The 13,524-nt window shown below is 42.4% G+C and overlaps 1 protein-coding gene across 1 annotated transcript; it reads left to right on the top strand.

Annotated features, from left to right (window-relative positions):
• The first annotated feature begins 4,741 nt into the window (after positions 1 to 4,741).
• Positions 4,742 to 12,897, top strand: LOC123110465 (protein tesmin/TSO1-like CXC 4). The gene is made up of 11 exons (XM_044530990.1): positions 4,742 to 5,047; positions 6,253 to 6,422; positions 6,506 to 7,235; positions 7,630 to 8,018; positions 8,100 to 8,171; positions 10,311 to 10,491; positions 10,564 to 10,659; positions 10,741 to 10,807; positions 11,705 to 11,873; positions 11,977 to 12,376; positions 12,459 to 12,897. Exons 1-10 carry the CDS (start codon positions 5,000 to 5,002, stop codon positions 12,350 to 12,352), a joined length of 2,298 nt encoding a protein of 765 aa, XP_044386925.1. The 5' UTR covers positions 4,742 to 4,999; the 3' UTR covers positions 12,353 to 12,376; positions 12,459 to 12,897.
• Positions 12,898 to 13,524: the final 627 nt, after the last annotated feature.

The following is a 13,524-nucleotide window of genomic DNA, read 5'->3' as shown; positions in this document are numbered from 1 at the left end:
AATAGTCCGACACGGTACTACCGCTGGGGAGCGGTACTACCGCATGGCAGCTGAAAACAGGTCGCGCGCGGTACTACCGCGCAAGGACAGCGGTACTACCGCAGAGGCGCGGATGTAAAAAATTACACCCGCCCCTACTACCGCGAAGTAGCGGCACTAGGCAGGCCGAGCGTGGTACTACCACGCATGAGGTGCGGTACTACCGCAGGGGCGCGGATGTAAAAAATTACATCCGCCCCTACTACCGTGAAGCAGCGGCACTTGGCCTGGGAGCCACAGTACTATAGTTCTAGAGGAGCGGTACTACCATGGGCTCATGCGGTACTACCGCGCCGTGGCACGGTACAACCGCAGGTGCCTGTGGTACTATCGCTCCAGGGAGCAGTACTACCGCAAGCTCAACAGCATTAGCCAGGACAAACGCACAAAGGATAGACGGGGATGATCCAAAGTGCAAGGGAAAGGTGGAGACAATGAAGAAAGCGTGTACGTGATGATTCCACCTGAACCTTTCCGACGCGGACCCCCTCTTAATAGTATGGCTCTCCTACGATTCAAATCCACCAAAAAGAAACGTAGAACAACGCCGTCTTCAATAGTCTTCGAGGGGCAACGAACCGTCTTGTGCCTAGCGATGAAGCATCTGAGAAACTCAAGGCACACGATTAGTCCGCAAAAACATTGTCATCAATCACCAAAACACCTTAGGGATAAATATGCCCTTACACCAAGGTCACTCGACCACTAGGGCGAACTATCTTTGGTGATACTCGAAGTGTTCAGACCTAGGCTAGGACGATGCCTAGATCAGGGTGATTCCCGATGGTGATAGTCTGGACTAATGTCTGGGACACCGGGTCATGTTGGGACAGTCTAACTCCTATGTGATGATGATGTCCTTGGAACACTTCTTATTGGGTTGACCGTTTGGTAGTTATGCACCTGGTCTGTCCCAACCTTATAGCCCAGAGTGACTGGATGTAAAATCTATGCACAACTGCTATATAAATAACCTTTCCATATTTCAGGTTAGAGTCACTCCTTTGATTTGATTTCAGGTCTAAGAGAAACGAGAATCCCTCCATTCCAAGCCACCCTTCCTTTATTCCTTGGGATTTGGAGGACGGGTGGAGATGATATAACCCTAGAAAGATGCAATCATTACCCTCTCTTGTTGACTGGTTGATTTTGTGATTTGAGCAAATATTCCAAGCTTCCCCACTATGTTGCTACTCTTGGAGGTTTTAGACTCCTGGGAGGTAGGAGTCGCCAATTAAGATTTGATAATGTGGATTTTCCCAGACTCTGTGAAGGTAGGCAACCTCAAGGTCCAATGCTAGTGGACTAAACTCATACTTTGCGGGGGTGAGGCTCCTATATAAGGTGAAACTTTGGGGGTACGTTGTGCTCCCCACGCTTCTCCAATGAACATTATCTTCCCTCGAAGGAAGTGAACTTCGGAATACATCTTTGTCTTCTTTGCTTTGGTTATTTCCATCTCATATCATTTATATTTGTGGTAGTAACTACCTTTTTCATGATCATCATATAAGGTGTCATACTTAGTCGTATAATTAGAGAACTTATGTACCCACAATACCCTATTTTCTAAGAAGGGTTGAAATTTGCAGTCACCTATTCACCCGTAGTTGATATATGATGGCTCGAGAATTTGTGATGATTTGTAGTGATTCTTCCTTGGTTTCACTGGAATTCTTATTACTCTTCGGATATTTCTAACACTAATCCCTTGAAAGAGAAGAAAGTCCATTTTCCTAATGTTTGATAGGAAAAATCAATTATGGAAGGAAACTAAGGAAGATTGCTGAAAAACAAGCCAAATAGAGTAACTTTCGCGAAGAAACCCAAGTCAACAGGCGCACCAGAGTAAAAGATGATGTTCCATACAACCGCAAGAGCTCGTATGGGCTGCCATCTGCTCCACCACGTCTATACATGCAACTTTCATGAAGGGCCCAGGGGATAAAAAGAACCCTAGTCGCCGCCACACCACCAAGAACAGAAGAAGAGAGGATCTGAAGAACCTTCGGAGATCATCTTAGTTTTGGTCCTTTCATCTCCATTATCATCGCTACCCCTTTCACTATCGTAAGAGTAATTCCAATTGGGAGAACAAATGTAACTCAATCTCATCCAGAGATCAAGACTATTTGAATTAACCATTTCATCTTATTGTGAATCTTCCCGGTATTATTGATATGGTTTTTATGGGTTTTGTCTTCATTGTGATTGATTCCCCTCTTATGATGTGTGAGTAATTCCCCCAGGTGTGGGAGATGTAGGTAAGCGGTAAGATTAATTTATGCCTATTCTATATGTCGTCATTTGCATTAGTAGTAGTATGATCTATCTAGTATGTTGTTATGCTATGGTGAACTCTATGCATGTTGTCCAATTCAAGGGCCCATGCAACATGATCTCCAAAGCTACACAGGTAACATGTATTGTTTAGGAAATCTGGGACCTATGACGTGATAGGTGGAGATATCTATGAGGACCAAAGACAATATGAGATAACAATGATCCATTGAACTTAATGCTTGGTTCCGGTCCAAGGACCTTAATTGTGGAAACGACCACTCTATGGTAACGGAGAAGCAGGGCCATAGTGAAATATAATCGGAGGAGTTTCATAACTTTAGGGAGAACCGCCTACAGAACACTTATATCAAATGCTATGAGTACAATACAAACTCGTATTACCGTCGCACTAGCACACTTTATATTCTTACCATGAGCTGAAATCTCTCCGCACCTAATCTCTTCAGTGCAGGAAATACAACCTTAGTCTCATTCATGTTATTTACTTTTATTAGTTCTTATAGTTGTTACCACAATTCCCTTTATATTTGTCAAGTTGGTTCATCCGTGATTGAGGACAGTAATAATATTTGCAGAAGCCAAAGTAGTTACTTCACACAAGAACTGTGACACCTTGTGTGTGATAGAAGCACTACCTATAAATACTCTCCTTCGCGCTTCGTTCGGATGATTACTCATTGGGACACTTCTGCAAAAGTGCTACACTACCCTGTTTGGCTTGCATGCATTAATATATCAGGCCATTCGGTTGGTATAAGAGACACCAACCATTTATTAATTGTTTACCACCTAAAGAGTAAGATGACGAACGATAAGGGGAGAGCTCAAGTAAGCTTTACCATGTAGGGGGTGCGGAAGACAAAGTTAAAAACCAAACTTGCGACCTCCATGAGTGCCACCGTGAAAAGGAGTTAGCCAAGCCCTTAAATTCATGTTCCTTGAGGCTTCTAAATCCTCTTGCCGAAGAGGTTGATAAAGTTCAGAGGACAATCACATCATCAAGTGAACCTAAGAATTTTGTTGATATACTTTACCAATACATCCCTCCATCTACACCCCTTCCACATATTCATAACCTTGACCACACACACATCTTGGACGGAACACGTTGTTCTCATGGAGTCTTGTTGTTGCGGGGAAGCGATCATGGAGCTTTAGGGTTCGCCTCATCGTCATCGAGTGTCACGAGCCATCTGAAGCAGATATGACACCGAAAAGGCGAGTTCGTCAACTCAGAAGGAGTACGGACATGTCCACCCAAACTAGGAAGACTTACAACAAGGATCTTGGCGCTCACCCTTTCGAATATCATCAAATGGCCGGGTGGGTGAGTGGGTGGATGGGTGGGGGGCTCAGGTCTCAAACGCTCTGCATGACTTCTTGAAACATCCACCCTAGTCATCATCTTCACGGGCTAACACATTAGACAAGTTCATAACAAAAAGCGACAAGTGGCCACTGTAAAGGTAATAAGAGCATATTTCACTTAGAGTTAGAGCATGGCCATCGCTACACGGTGGACAGATGCCTCAGGTATCCACGTAGGTTCGGGTGGTCCAAAACGCCTCAAAATATCGTTTGCAGAGGAAAACGGGTTCCTGCAGAAGAGGCAGTCTCTTCCCTGGTAAAAGTCTGCTGCTGACGCTGTAGATGTACCATTGGCTTCCTTTCTCCCTCACAGAATATGGCAAGCTAGCTCTACACTCATGTGGTATTGGGGAAAAGCAAGAGAGAGAAATAAAAAAAGTGAAGAAAACAGGAGAGAGGGGTGGGGCCAGCGAGGAGGTTGCAACATTGGGTGGGATTATTTCACACGGTGGTTTCAGTGCTCTTTATCTACGTGGATGTCTAGAGCTAACGCTTCCTGTAGCCTCCATTGTACATGCCCTTAGAAGTTAGAACCACTTGCGCTCGCCATCATGGTCCAGATCGAAGCCTCCTTCGATCTCCCAGCTGGAATCCACTTCGCATTCGCAAGTGCGTCCCAGCTGGAGTCCACCCACATTCGCAGGTGCGTCCCAGCTGGAGTCCACCTCGCATTCACAGGTGCCAGCCGGCGCCGTATCTTCCAAGCGCCAGCAACTTTGTTTTTGGACAACATAACTGACTTGGTAGGTTTTAGCCAAAATTAAAACTATGTTAGTGACATAATTATATTATAAGTAAATAAACGGACTGCATGTAAATAATTTTGTTTTGCCAGTTGGCCAAGCGTCGTGTGCCCCACACTCCCAGTTCCGTGTTCCCGTCCCATTTTCCTAGCCGAAACACGTTCATCTTGACCCACCGACAGCGGCGCCCCACCGGTCAGTGCGAAAAAATGGGGTTCCCGCCCATGGGCGCCCCCCGCTCAAAACGCAACCCACCCGACCACGCGGACGGACCAGTGGCACTAGTACCCACCCGCGGTACAGCATAGTATATCTAGCTAGGTCGAAGAAAACAAACGCGAAGGCCCAGTAAAAATTCTTCATCATCAGCGGAGCGGTGCCGGTGGTGCTCATGCCACTCATCACCTCTCGTCACTAGCAGGAGGCGGTAGAGTAGGGTAGGGTAGGGTAGGGTAGAGAGAGCGAGCGAGAGGGGGCGGCGGGGAGGCAGATGCGGGAGATCCCACGGGGGGTCGCCGCAGCCGGAGGAGGAGGAAGAAGAAGAGATGGACACGCCCGATAGGCCCCGCGCCGGCGCCGCCGCCGGATTCGAGGTCCGCGTCTCGGCCCGGGCCCTGATTATTTCTGGGGGATTTAGGGGGGAGCGATTCGTGGGGGATCGGGCTTGGGTGCCGGGGGTCGGCGGCCGGTTCGCTCCTCCGGTCCGGGGATGCGCATGTGTGGATTTGGTTGCGCGGTGGGCTCCCCCCTTGTTTCCGGGGGGTTCCGGGTGCTTGGATTCGTTGGGTGGGTTAGGTCCAAGGGGATGCATTTGGTGTGCGATTAGGGTTTTCATTCTGGCATGTTGTTAGCACTCTGCGGATGCTGGGTTGGTGAGATTTAGGGGCCTTTCCTGGTGGTAGAGGGGCTGGGGTTTGACTTCATTTCTGAACAATCATGCGGTCTCCCATGATGTTATGGGCGTCCTCCCTGGGGATTTTGCCCATTCTTATCAAATGAACAGATTTGATTGTCGATACCGGGGTTTAATTGTTTGCTTTGATTATCCTCTTCATTTTCCTCAAGTATTAGATGCTCTGATGCGTGCATTGTTAAGAAATAGAGGTTTAGTATGGGAGTTGGTGTTCAGATCCGTGCCTTACAACAATGCCTGTTGATTTAGTTCCATTGTTGGTGGCATATCCATGGGAAATTGAAGTTCTTGCCGGCTATTCATACTTACAACTAGGGAGCCTTCAGCTTGGACACAGAGTTTTATTAGGAGTACTACTTGATCATGCATAGTTGCATACATGGTTGTGCCAATAAGAAATGATGATCCCAGTGCACGGTTGGCCTGGTGCTAGAAACTTGTAGCCCTGATGTCCGTCACATTCATCACCCTTCATTTTATTTGATTGTGATCGAGAACTCTGTTCACCAGGCCTTTCCTAATTCTGTTAAATAATGATGTGCTAGTGGTCTACAAATTTTGGATTTGATTGTGCCAGTGCTCCATGCTAATTTTCTTCCGCAGCATTGGGTTATTTTGCCTATTTACACTAGTCTATAATCTGTATGTCAGGGACAGTTGTTTGTTTGCTAGTGTAACCTATGGTTGATCCATAATTGGTACATTTAGGATTCGCCTACCCTCTGCATTTGTTGATTTTGTAACCTTACTAAGTTGGATAACATGTACATTTTCTTGCATCTGAGCTCACTTTAATACCTGTGAGGAGATGAATATATGCACTTTCAAATCCTCTGAAAGATAATCCAGTAGTTTGTTTTCTAATAAGATTTTTCCTACCTGCAGGACTCCCCCGTCTTCAATTTTATCAATAATCTATCTCCTATACCACCTCCTAAACCTCAAGACTCATCACATAATGTGCACCTATTCAAGTCGTCTGACTTGGCTCCTGTTTCTTCAATCTTTGCCTCACCCCATGTCAATCCACCAAAGGAATCTAAACTTCTGATAAGGTAAATTTGTATTATTTTTGTAACCTGCGTGTAGTTTCATCCATTTAGGCTTAAAGTCTACTATGTCTTTTCATATTAACCAGGGATGATTCTGTTCAACTTTCTCAAGATTCAAACTCTCCTAATAGTGTCAGAACTCGATTAGGGAGTGCTATTAGGTTGATCAAATGCAAAAACATTGTTTCGGAGAATTGCAGTTTCACCTGCCACCTAAATCAGGGACCTATTGATTCTTCTGCCAATAGATCAAACTCTACAAGTAAATTGCCTCAAACCATCCAGTTTGTTGGTGACAGTTCAGAATGTGGTAAGAATCAAAGTGCTGATGGTAAAAAAGATCTTGCTAGAGATCAGGAGAGCATAGAACTAGAAGGCGTCCTCCTTGATCACACTGGCCCAGATAAAATTGACTCATCACAACCTGGAAGAATCGTTCATGAAAACCAACAATGTGAACAACAAAAGGATGGATTTACAGCATATGATGGGGATTACTTGATTACACACGAATCAAGTATGGATATGCTGAGATTAGCCCCACCATGTGAGGCAGATACACAGTTAGTGAACGAGACACTAAACGCTGATAATGTGTTCTCTGGCAATTCCTTGCTGACCGATGGGCCAAGTGGCTCTTACATCAACAATGCTGCACATGATCCAAATCTTTACTGGGATGGAACGGTTGAAGGGCCCACGACAGATTATACCCCACAATTGCTCTCTGGTGCTTGTCAAAGTCAGTCAGTGTCAAATGATCAAATCTGTAATGCAGTTGAAGAGCCCAGTGATCACATACCAATCGACCAAAGTGTATGTATATTTCTATCTTCTTTGCTGCTATGATTTTTTTGGACATGGTCCTCATATTGGCTTACAGATGAATAATAGTTAGGTGTTTAGTTTTCTAACTGGATGAGATAATGGTTATTTACACTGGATGTTACATCTTACAAGATTGACAATTAAATGTAACAGAACCGAAAGTTTATTTGGATCCTGCTTCCACTTTGACAATTTGTTGTTGATATCTTAACAACCTTAGCATTAAGGTTTAGCTCTCTGCACTCTTTATTTTTTTAAATAAATCTAATCTTGCATACATTGCATATTGCTGGTTCTTTTACTACCTGTCACTAATCTGGCTGAAGAGTCAATGTTCTTATCAGTTATCACAGCAGAATAACTTCTCTTACTGTTCTGGCAGGCCTTGTCACAGAATATGCGTGGTATGCGCAGGCGTTGCCTTTTTAATGAAAAGGCTGGGGCTGTTAACAAAGCTGCCAAGAAGACCTCAGATCGCCATTCTGCAAATACAACTACCCCCAGATGCAAAACTAATTCTGGTGATAAGCCTGTGAGAACCCCTCCATGTGCATTGCCTGGTATTGGCTTGCATCTGAATGCCCTTGCCCCAATATCAACAGACAAAATAGTCCCCCAAGCTGCTCAATCTACCATAAATCAAGCCAGCAACTTCCCCTGTGCTGTCAGTTCTTCAACAGCTGAACCAAATATTGTAAATGAAGATTCCTCTCAGGCAATCGTGGTTGCAAATGCTGATGAGTCTGGTCAGGGCAGTCCAAAGAAGAAAAGGTACAATGTCTATGCCCGTCATTTTATGTCACCAGCACCATTTTATTGGACAAATCATGGAAATGCAATATTACTGTGCAGACACAAGTTTGATGATGGTGATGGGACTTCATGCAAGCGTTGTAGCTGTAAGAAGTCAAAATGCTTGAAACTGTAAGGTCTCTTGTATCTTTTCTTTGATTTCAATCTACTGGATGCCTCGATTAATCCAAACACGAACAAGTTTGAATATTGGTTCTCTAAATGTACTGGCGCTGTTTATGCACTTGAGGTCGAAGATGCAGGTGTGCAGGGTTATCGTGCTGTATCAGCTGCTCCAAGTTTTGCAGTAGATAAATCACTGTAGCCTCTACATGATTCTCTAGGCTTCCTTTTATAGTCATCTCCCTCTTATGATTACCTCATTTATCACCGCATTTCTGAGCTGGTTAATATTCAGCATTTTCTTTAGGTTTTGTGCTTGTTGATTCGCTGCGGAGTCTAGTTATGGTAATCTTTACAGGTTTTAGCAAGATTTTCCTGTTATGCCTTGAACAAAGATGTTTTTGAATCTCATGTAGTTACATCATCCTATTTAGAATAATGTACCACAAAGATAAACATAGCCTTGTTAGTTGGCCACATAAGTTTATTCTTTTTTTTCTTTCTGCTGGGCAGGTAGCTGAACAGTTAGAACTTGCGGGTCCTCCAGCTCTTCAAATTTTCAGTTTTTCTGTGTACCAGTTTGGTCACATTACTGATGCTTGTTTTGACTGAATTATTGTCAGAATTGTACTAAAATTGTTTTCCTGTAATTGTTGCACGTTTTGACCTGTGCGATACTCAAAGGAAAATGCTCCTGACCTATATTTTGGACTCTACAGATTGTTGGAGATGTCATATAATTTTAAATATCTTATTGCTGAAAAAAGTTAGTTTAGTTTATTAAAAAATACTAATACCTTATACCTACAATATCCAAATAATCCACCTTGCTTGCCTCTTTCTTAGATCTTCATCTTGCAAAACTGAAATATGGTCAGGAATTTTGCCAATTTATATAGAAGGTTTCCACAGAAAAAGAACATATTGGTGGGTGTTTTTGTTTCCAAACCAATAGAAGACTCAGCCTGGAACACCCACAATTACTCCCTCCGTCCCACAATATAAGATCGTTTTTCAACCTAACATAGCTTGAAAAATAATCTTATATTGTGGGACAGTGGGAGTACTACTGTAGTATTTATGGCAAAAATTGGTGAAGACTCAGTCTCCAGCGCTCCATGTGGTTTGAGTCCCAGCATCATCTAAGGTTCTATTTGGCATGATGCAATATGGCTGAATTGCTTTTAGATATTTGGGTGTTTAGTTAGCGGCTTTTTTTCATAAGAAGCCAGTTGCAAATGGATACATCATTGTACTTTAGAACATACGAGACGAGGATACTATAACAGTTGTTGGATAACATAACTTTCAACTTTATAATCTGCTCTACTGCAGAGTGTAGACTTTTTCACAACAGCTTAAAAGTTAAAAGCACAGCAAAGCACATTAACCACAGACTGAGCCTCACTGTCCTTCACCTGTTCTACACAGCAACTGATGGTGGTATACTGACATGATAATTAGTCGTGTTGTAAGGCTTCTATCTTTTCTGATGACATAATAATTGGCATAATTCAATATGAGCAAAGCCTAAAACAGAAAGCTGTGGTGCACTTGGCTAATACACAGTCACACTCACTGTATCACCACATCAGGTCTTCTAGTCACCCCTATATACTTTAATGAAGACCATTTTGGTCTTTCATCACTAACTGTGTAAGACTTAAAACTAGTGGTGTAAAACGTTCTAAGGGTACAGTGCAACTGACTTAGGATTTAGAGGAATTTAAATGAAGATATCTGGTATGGGTTGTTAGTTGAGCTATCAGCTACTGTGGTCATATGCATAATGAACTTGCTGCCATAGCACCACACCGCTAGTGAGGTAGCAAGGTATGCCTCCCAAGAATACGACCATAAAGGGGGGGTGCTAAAATATACTTAAGTATAGATAGAAACAGTACTTGAAATGTCCATGTCTGTGTGAGACTTCTCTTTTTCTTCTTTTAGATATGCACATCAAGAACTGCAGATATTATTACTTGCAATAAATTTGGTTTGACTGGTTAAACTATACTTCTTTTGTTAACAAATCAGTTTGATTTTTTAATTATTTTTGTTGCCAAAAGTTGCTGAAAACACAGACAAATTTAGATGATGCATTCTTTTCTATCTGATGTATTGATGACTTGGCTAATTCTCATGCAGTTACTGTGAGTGTTTTCATGCTGGAGTCTTTTGTTCAGAACCCTGTTCATGTCAAGGCTGTCTGAATAAGCCTAGCAACATGGAGATAGTTCTATCTACTCGAGAGCAGATTGAATCTCGTAATCCACTAGCATTTGCTCCTAAAGTGATTCGCACATCTGAGCCTGGTCAGGAATTAGGGGTAAGAACCATTCTTTCATATTTAACTTTCTTTCCCTTCACCATCACTCATACCATTTGTCCAACATTGTAGGAATACCCTAACAAAACTCCTGCCTCGGCTCGTCACAAAAGGGGCTGCAACTGTAAGAAGTCATCGTGTCTAAAAAAGTACTGTGAATGCTATCAGGTACATACTCTTATATGGTTTAATATTTTTTACCTAGCTGGTTAGCCTACCTGAATTTGTCTTACTGTACTCTTCATCAAGGGTGGCGTGGGATGCTCCATAAGTTGCAGATGCGAGGGATGCAAGAATGCTTTTGGTAGAAGGGAGGGTGAGCTCCTTTTATCTGTTTTTATATACACTTATCTTATAAATCTGCAAACTTCTGCATGCATCACAGCGCATAGTTTCATCTTTAGCCTTTAGGTTGACATCACTTGCTTCAGATAAACCAAAGTACAAAACATACCCAACAAGTGTTCTTTGATTTGTCAGTACATGTTACTCTCTTTGAAATGTGCTCTATTAACAATGTTTTGTAGGAACGATATGATGAGTGTAGTTTTTTTTTCCGAATCATGTGATAAGTTTAGTAGCCTGCTACGCTGCTTTAGTTTTAGTTTGGACCATTGCCTGCTGTAAATATAACCTGTTTCTGTTAGAGGCTATGCCAGCCATCATTTCCTTCTAACCACAATCACACCCATACTACCACATCATTATTGGTGTGCTTCTGCAACTTTTCGAAATGAAAATATACAGGCAAGACATCTGATGATTAGCTTGTGAACGGGTGATCTTAATTTGTGTGAAGTAAGACGTCATTTCCTTCTTTTTAAATGCAATAGCACCAAATAGGCCAATGATAAAAGAAAAGGGATAATCATCTTGGTGGAACCAAAGTTTTGGTACTTATGTGACTGTGACATATCTTTCTGTATAGTTCACTGGAATTTTGGTGCTAGCCATCACTGTTAAGTACTCCCTCTGTTCCTAAATAATTGTCTTTTTAGTGATTTCAAATGAACTACTACATACGGATGTATATAGACATATTTTAGATTGTAGATTCACTCTTTTTGCTCCGTATGTAGTCACTTGTTGAAATCTCTAGAAAGACAAATATTTAGGAACGGAGGGAGTAGAAGGTTGGGAGGTTTAAGTCTTGAAATTTTGTTACTAGCCATCAGTATCTACCAGCTTTTGATGGTCCTTTTATTCATTGAAGGACTCGGACCGTTAAGCATTGAGGAAGCTAAGCAGGGAAATGAGGAAAATAGTGCTTGTGTGAAGGAAGAAAAAAAGGAAGATGATAATAATCAGCTCGTTATCTGCCCAGCTGCTAATCCAGCTCCTGCTGAGAATGTACTGACAACACCTTCAGCTATGGATGTCAGGTTTGTGAGTCACACCTTTGTGGTTTTGCACATATGTTACCATGAAATGTGAACCTACTGTTAGGTAAAATACCGAGCTTTGAGGCAATTTTCTATTCTTCAGACCCTTGGCTTCTCGTCCACCTTCAAGCTCTAAGAGGCCACGGTCTACGACAAAGGCCCTCGGACATCCTTCTCGACTATGCAACTCTCAAGCTCCTCTGAAGACGGACACTCTGCTCTCCCCATTTGAAAACTATGCAGAAATTATGTTTGGGGTGGGTACATCAGACAGCCTGAAAGGAGGGTTATCTCCTCAAACTTCTGTTAAGGTGGTGTCACCGAATAAAAAGAGGGTATCTCCCCCGCGCATTGGTACCGGGTTGTCTCCAATCTGCAAGAGCGGCAGGAAGTTGATCCTGAAATCCATCCCTTCATTCCCTTCTCTCTGTGGTGATGTAAATAACGTGGATACCAAGACCACCTCACCAGCTCCTTGAATTCATCAAGCATTTGTCACTGAGGTAAACCTTTATCTTTTCCTCGTTGAGATGTAAATTCAGTTTCCAGTATTTATTCATCCAGTTAACAGCTATTCCTTTGCAGGTCATTTCATTAGTTCCTTGTTGATTCCCCAGATGGCCAATGCCTCGTAGCTGCACCAGCTCCTTCATCCTTGAGAGTTTAATGAACATCCAAGGGACTTTTATTTCTCCAGTTCATTTTAGAGCCTGATAAGTATCCCATGATCATCCTATAGTGGACCGTTGAATAGTAATGTACCAAAATACCCCCTCGAGAGCCTTCGGCATGCTAGTAATTATATCCACACCTGTGGAGACAAGAGTCCTTGTTGAGTTGCACATCCATGTTCATCTGTATAATTAATTTATATATTTTTGAATCTATGTAACTGTAACTGAGATCAAATCATCGAGCATTAGATGTACTTATGGTCAGAAACCTTTTAAGATTTATATGTAAGAACTCTGGGTATTTTGGACCTTGGAGTATGTGTTTGCCAATGAACTTGAGGGAACATGTATGATTGACTGATTGCACTACCAGTGGAGTGAAGGAGTCAATTTTGCTCCCCTCCCGATCACGGGAATATTGGCCTACATAGTATTAATGGAACTAAACACCAAGTTCCATAGTGGGAATAACTTAGCTAGTAACATAACACGCCTTAATATAAGTTTGACTATGTGGCATGTAGTTAATGAGGAGAGAAGTGTTTAGAGTAACATAAGAGCAAGTATAATAGTGGTCTTATAGCTTGCTTACATGTCAATTTTGCCTATGTGAAGAAGAGAGACATGAAAAAATAAGGTGAGTGGGCTCTCATGCAAGAGCTTGGCTATATGTGTGCTCCAAGACAGATGCAATAAATGTGAGGAAAGAGATACAGAGAAGATTTGACAAAGTACTAACCTTATAACCAACCTTATAGCTAACTTTATTGTATAAGTGACTATGTGTTGGCTATAGATGATATGGCAACATTTTATAGCCAATAGAGTTTCTAAGGCAAGATGAGTCTACAATCTGATTAATACAACGACCTATGACACTACCTCTATGTTACTCTATTATGAAGGTAGCAACATAGGCTAGTGTCATATGCATGACACTAGTGTATGTTACTCCCTGTTACGACTAGCCCTAGGAA

The sequence above is a fragment of the Triticum aestivum genome, chromosome 5B (assembly GCF_018294505.1).
Source record: "Triticum aestivum cultivar Chinese Spring chromosome 5B, IWGSC CS RefSeq v2.1, whole genome shotgun sequence".
In the NCBI taxonomy this organism is placed as follows: domain Eukaryota; kingdom Viridiplantae; phylum Streptophyta; class Magnoliopsida; order Poales; family Poaceae; genus Triticum; species Triticum aestivum.
Note: the sequence above shows the minus strand (reverse complement) of the source record. Positions and strands in the feature narration are given on the sequence as shown.

Excerpts from the sequence above, each read along its gene's own strand:
- LOC123110465 (XM_044530990.1), top strand. The coding sequence starts at position 5,000 with ATGGACACGCCCGATAGGCCCCGCGCCGGCGCCGCCGCCGGATTCGAG. Across the intron at positions 7,236-7,629 it reads ACATACCAATCGACCAAAGT|GCCTTGTCACAGAATATGCG; the intron begins GTATGTATATTT and ends CTGTTCTGGCAG. Across the intron at positions 10,660-10,740 it reads AGTACTGTGAATGCTATCAG|GGTGGCGTGGGATGCTCCAT; the intron begins GTACATACTCTT and ends CTCTTCATCAAG.